At 37.9% G+C, this 6,318-nt stretch overlaps 2 protein-coding genes across 3 annotated transcripts in view; both read right to left on the bottom strand.

The window, feature by feature from the left end:
* Positions 1-714, bottom strand: part of LOC106514368 (annexin A2) — a 5,067-nt gene extending 4,353 nt beyond the window's left edge. The window contains exons 1-2 of the mRNA XM_014003603.1: positions 608-714; positions 418-508 (exon numbers count right to left, since the gene is read on the bottom strand). Coding sequence (XP_013859057.1) covers positions 418-508; positions 608-706 — 190 coding nt within the window. The 5' untranslated portion in view covers positions 707-714. The remainder of the gene's footprint in view (positions 1-417; positions 509-607) is intronic.
* An 813-nt stretch (positions 715-1,527) lies between these two features.
* Positions 1,528-6,318, bottom strand: part of ice2 (interactor of little elongator complex ELL subunit 2) — a gene marked incomplete at its 5' end in the record, with an annotated part of 10,707 nt that continues 5,916 nt past the window's right edge. Inside the window, 3 exon segments of one of the 2 annotated variants that reach the window (XM_014003601.1) lie at positions 1,528-1,948; positions 2,899-3,142; positions 3,506-3,556. In XM_014003601.1, the coding sequence (XP_013859055.1) occupies positions 1,808-1,948; positions 2,899-3,142; positions 3,506-3,556 (436 nt within the window). 2 annotated transcript variants of the gene reach the window in all.

Here is a 6,318-nt window from a genome sequence, read left to right as displayed (position 1 = left end):
TATATATATTTATCCTTAAAAAGCAATTAAAGCAGCCTCTAGATTCTAAGAGCTGCTTAAAGTGATTTTTTTTTTAAAACAAAACAAATCAAAACAAAACAAAAAAATATCTATTTTGAGAGGGTGGGGCCTCATTGCTGGGCTGAACATGTTACGGTCCGCGGGCCGTCAGTTGCCCATCCCTGGTATAACATCCCTGGTATAACATCCCTGGTATAACATCCCTGGTATAACATCCCTGGTATAAGCAAAGAGTGTTTTTTCTAGAACAAAATGATTGGCTGCCAAATCTGATTCAGATCCAGTGAGGCACAGACAAAGAGGGAGTTTCCTGTGTGACTAAAGTACTTTTGAAATACTGCTGACTCACATGTACCAGCTATTTATCTGTAGCAAAAACACACATGACCATATTACCTTTGGTTTTGATAGCAGTCTCTATTCTGGTAGCATCTCTGTCTGGGTCAAAGTCCCTAAAGGGTACCACAGTGGGGTACTTGGATTCGGTCTGTAATTCAAAGCAAATCACTATGAGAACAAAAGTATTTAACCGCCAACACTGAGTAAATCAGTTTGTTATTAAGGCAGAAGAAAAGTTTGACATTACCCCAAAATTGAGAGTCAACTTTCCCAGGTACTCTGACACCAKAGCCATCTTGATTGTTCTGAAAAAGATGACATTAATCTGTAATCCTGTCACTGACATCAACCTAGAAAAATGCATCTTTATACTTTTAGAYAAAAATCTTTTCACTTGTTGAGCAATGTCTTCACATCAGAGGTGGAACAATAGTTCTTTCTGCAGAAATCAGTAACTGTAAATTTTTTTTAGTTGAGTTTTTCTCATTTTGGCTGCATTATCTTCAGATTAAGGGAGGTTTTCAGTAATAATATGCTCAGCTAAGCCCTGTTGACTCTGACACATCTATTACAGGGGCACCACARTGACCACACCCTGGAAAGTGTGCTTCTGAGCTCAAGTCTGGTATGAACACTGAGAACACTCACATGCACAGACAAAACTGTTTTATGAAGCTAATCTGAGTTTAAGGACTAAATAATTCTAGAAATAACTTAAGAAAGAGGCTAAASTGGTTGGACTAAAGCACAACTTGTGGAAACAAGTCATGTGTCTTCATTACAAGCTGGAAAATTCCTTAAATTCCTYTTGCTATGTGAATATCCAAACACTTTCTATGCAGTTAAATTTGACAATGCAGTTTACCTTAGTKGTAGACGTGAAGATGATGCAGAGATTGAGCCTTGTGATGTTGAAGTGGTATGGGAGTGGAAGCTGAACTTTTGTCATACAAAAAGGACTCGGATCCCCCTCCCCTCCCTGTTCTGTCACGGCTCCACCCAATTCCTCTGAGTTCAGGCCAAGCTACTCAACGTTTTAAAGTGGTGCAAAGTTTCCTCAGAGTCTGCTGGTGATTTAGAGCAATCTGCCTTCAGGAGGTTTTCCAGAAGTTGTCTTATCTCGAGTTTGCAACAGTTCAAACTCTGCCAACKTTAAAGCTTTCAAGAAAATTTGAACACTGATAACTTTATTTTTTGTTCATCTTTTACAAAACACGTTTTCAAACAAGATATAGAAAATTCCAGAGAGCAAAGTATAAAAATAAAGAACATTTTTTTACATGGGAAAAATGTCATGGCAATATCATTTTTAAAGCACACCCAGTRTGTAACTATATATCAGTCTTTTCTTTCTTTGCAGTAGAAACACAGGTCCAGCTGTTCTGACTAACCTAAGCAATGAAATAAAACATGAATTACAGGAAATGAAATCATTYGATGAAGGATTTTAAATGGAGTTCTGAATAAGCTTTTTGATATAACGGTCACGTTTGGCTGAGCGTTTTTTCTTCTTCTTCTTCTTCTTGCCTTGCGCATTCTGGTTGTTCTTAAGGCCAGCTCCAGGCTTATTAACTCGCTCTTGCCCTGTCTGGTAAGATAAAAAAAGAAGAAAAAAAAAGTGTAAAAGAGGTTCTTTAGTCAGATGAGGCATCATAGGGTGGCCTTATTCGTCACATTCTAAAACAATATTTATATCTCCCCTTTTTAGAAGTTAAAAGGTTAAATTGAGTTGACAACTTTGCAGGCACTGAGAAAATGTCTCTAGAGTCTGCAATAACAAACAACTGAGCTGCAGCTTATTACTGTATGTTAGCTTCTTCATTGTGTACTGTGGAGAAGTTCACTGGTTCATCTTGCTTAATAAAGTAACAGACCAGGGYTTTGATAATACCTTAGTCAAGACAGGATTTTATTTATAACACTTGTAGGATGTATGAGTCTGTGTGAGAGTGAGTGTCTAAAAATGAGAGAAGGGGGTCTCTACAGTCAAAAAATGGGAGTTTCTTGGGTGTGGGCGTAGTTTGGGTAAACTGTGACTGGTCAGATTGATGTATGAAGAAGTTATTGTGAACATGTAAATATAATTTATTGACTTCAAATTTGGTACATCTAGCACCTTCCTGTCTCRAGTTATGACTAATAGTAATATTCATAAAATTAGTGATTTGATCTGTGGCTCTTCTCCTCTGCTGCCTTTAACTAAACTACACCAGCACAGCAATTAGACCAGTCACRGTTTACACAAACCACGTCAATCCTACTGATCACAGATAACATACACCACACCCACACYTCAATCCGACCAATCACAGTTTACACTAACTASGCCTATAAAAGTCCATCCAACCAATCACGGCTAACCCAAACTACGTCCACACCCAAGGAACTCCCACCTGGAAAATGGATTGACTTCCAAGACTTTTATCAAAAAAATGTTCCAATATGTTTTTCTCACATTATGGGTACATGTACAACTTTGTCATCATTTATTTATGTTTTTAAAACACTGCTACCATGGTAAACCAATTAAATACACACCTTTTGGAAAGGCTTTGGTGGGAAGGTGCAGGGAACCCGGCCATGTTTCTGATGGAAGGGAAGGACCACAGTTGGATCAACAGGTACCCAAGGCACAAGACCTGAGCTGGGGGGTCGTGGAACARAGCTGTGGACCTGCTGCAGGTTGTACGCTCCCCAACCTGCTTTTCCAGTCGCTGCTTTCAAAATAGTCACAAAGGGTTCTCCTGCTTTGTGCGTAATCAGGTACCGTCCTTCCTCCAACCTATACAAAACCAAACAAACTTATTGAGAGGTGAGTCTTGAGTCAAAACTACAGCAAGGAAACATGTTGCAGCACTACAGTCATTGCTTGTTTTTGGGATGAGTGATGACAGGAAACTCAGTGAGAAGTGCCTAAAGAAAACAGAAGGTACAGCATCTATTGTGTAAGCTAATGGTTGCCTAACTCATGAAATCAGACAAATRACGTATGTTCCACCCCCAGGCTGAAGGGCTGAATGCATGAAAAATTAGTCAGTTTGAACAGAGATTTAAACCAGTATAAGTGCTATGGGTTTAAACATTTGCTACATGCAAAGTAGGGTGGTGCTGTTACACTCAAACTAAAAWGATAGAAACAACATACCCGGTTAGTTTTTTCAAGAGATGGTGTAGTATATTCAGTGACTTAGAAGATCTGTGGATTAAAAAAATACAAAACAGAATAAAATTTTACTCTCTACAACAGCAGCTCTAACACGACAAACAGAAAATGACAGCTACTTGTGAAGTTAGCTAGCTAATATTCTCTAGCCTAATTATCCAACAGAGCTGTGTCACCTTCAMCATGGAAGTGACAAACAGAAGAGAAACTACACAGGCACAGAGCTGGTTGTGTTATCTCTTTAAATTAATCCAACATTTTTATGATTACCCCTAAAGTTAAAAAAAAAAAAAAAAACATAAATAATTCATCTTTCTACCAGACAGAGCAAGTATTTACAGATTTAAAAACACTGGAAGCAAAAACTGGTTYTTAAAAGCTGGCAGTGACTTCGTCCTAATTAGCAGGTCAATATTCTCTTGCTTAAAAACCCATCATAGGTGTGGTGCTACTTGTATTCTTTTAATTTCATTCAACATTTCTATGATTACTAGTAAAGCTAAAAAAAAAACAGTTCATATTTCATCTTTTTACCTGAGCAGGTTTTTACTGCTTTAAAAACAGCAGAAGCAAAAACTGGTTCCAAAAAGTCTGTGTTGCTCCCACGTATTTTCCTAAAAACATTTGATCATTTTGTTAAAAAAACTGCAAATGGGAAAAAGTCTATGGGTATTGTTTTTATGTAAAGCTAATTATAACAAAATCTGATGCTTATTACTCAGGCTGATGGTGTTTTTCATCACCAAATTTTGATACTCAAGCTTGATTTAAACTAGTAAAACACAATCTGAAAGTTTTGGCAACTTATTTTCTTGATATACAGAAGGCTTTTTCTCCTCATTTTGGTATGTAGTTGGGGTGGTAGCAAGTCAAGATTTCTGAGACATTAGGGGCACGCCCCTATCCACAAACACTGGCACCATCATGCATCCTGACTGAGTCAGTCAGGAGGATAGCCCTTCCAAATATTCACACAGATAACTGTTTATCTTGTTTTGTGCTGTTCATAACATGTATTATATAGGGTGTATCACAAAAAAAAAAAAAAATGATGCTCTCAGAAAAATCGCCATAAAATTAACATAGATAATAATTTTGAAAATGTGGGCATAACCTTTGGTAGAGGGGATCATTCTGCTTCGAAAGATACCAAAATCTTAGTTAACGCTTAACGCTCGAGTGAGAAYGGACAGTTAGAAATTCACAAAATTCATGTCCTTTGTGCAAGGAAATGTGAGGGTTAAAATACGATCTGTCACATAAAATTAAAAGTTTAGATGGTGTTTTACACACACGCCAAGGCGTTTTTAAAATAATTAACCATTTCATGACCCAACGTCGAAACAAAAATATCTCATTTTTGAGTGGATCATAAATAACCAAGGGTTAACAAACACGTGAAGTGGCTGTGGACAAGTCAATCCAGCCAACTAACATTACATGTAATGTACTGTACATGTACATGTATTCAGTGGGTATTACATGTAATTATTCCAAAACCTGGTACAAGATCATGTGATCGTCTGTTCATTTTCTTTCATTAAAACAACATGATCACAAACATCACCTTATCTTATCTTGTACCAGGTTATGGAATAATTACGTGTAATACCCACTGAATACATGTACATGTACACTACATTACATGTAATGTTAGTTGGCTGGATTGACTTGTCCACGGCCACTTCACGTGTTTGTTAACCCTTGGTTATGATCCACTTAAAAATCAGATATTTTTGTTTCGACGTTAGGACATGAAAGGGTTAATTATTTGAAAAACGCCTTGGCAAGCATGTAAAACACCATCTGAACTTTTAATTTTATGTGACAGATCGTATTTTAACCCTCACATTTCCTTGGGCAAAGGACATGAATTTTGTGAAATTCCAACTGTCCCTGCTCACTGGAGCGTGAAGCGTTAAGATTTTGGTGTCATTTGAAGCAGAATGATCCCCCCTACCAAAGGTTACGCCCACATTTTCAAAATTATTATCTATGTTAATTTTATGGCGATTTTTCTAAGAGTATCATTTTTTCTGATACACCCTGTATACAGTCAGGTCCACAAATATTGGGAAATTGACACAATTGTTTCAATATCCCAAAATATATGAACCTAACTATATATAGACACCCTCAAGTTAGGGAAGCAGTTCTTCACTGTAGCTCAGAACAGTTTGAGGGGAAAGAATGTGAATAAAAGTGTCCCAAATCATGTCTAAAAGTGGAATTGCAATTGTCCCAAGTGCAATCACACTTGACTTTACTGTCATTTAATAGTGATCAGATCATGCATGGCTGTTAGTGCTAAGCTTGAACTGGTCCTGCGTCCCATAGGACCTTAAAGAGTAACTTACCCCAAAATTAACTTTTTTAGCTGATAAACTGTCTAGAATGTGTCTAAAATGTTATATAGTACTGTTTCTGTGCTAATTTTGAAGTTTTTGTGTGTATTTGTTCAAATCTGTAATATTTGGTCTAAAAACGTCTTTTTGCTGCTCATATGGGTAGAGCAGTGGTACTGCAGGCTAATTTGCATATTGGTTAACGGCTCTCCGCTGTGACGTGGTTCTGCACAGTTTCGTCACAGCGGCTGTGCTCTCATTTAAAAACCTCTCTGTAAGACACGCCCCTGCAGCAGTCAGAGGGTGGAACAGTTAGCAAGCTTAGCATGATCGTCTGTTCACCTTCAGCCTTGGTGGAGAGAGGTGTTGGCTGCTCTCTCTCTCCCCCTCTGTCTCTCCACACACACACACACACACACACACACACACACACACACACACACACACACA

This window comes from Austrofundulus limnaeus, unplaced genomic scaffold, assembly GCF_001266775.1.
Source record: "Austrofundulus limnaeus strain Quisiro unplaced genomic scaffold, Austrofundulus_limnaeus-1.0 Scaffold19, whole genome shotgun sequence".
Classification (NCBI taxonomy): Eukaryota; Metazoa; Chordata; class Actinopteri; order Cyprinodontiformes; family Rivulidae; genus Austrofundulus; species Austrofundulus limnaeus.
The sequence above is the reverse complement of the archived record's forward strand: the minus strand, read 5'-3'. Positions and strand labels throughout refer to the sequence as shown.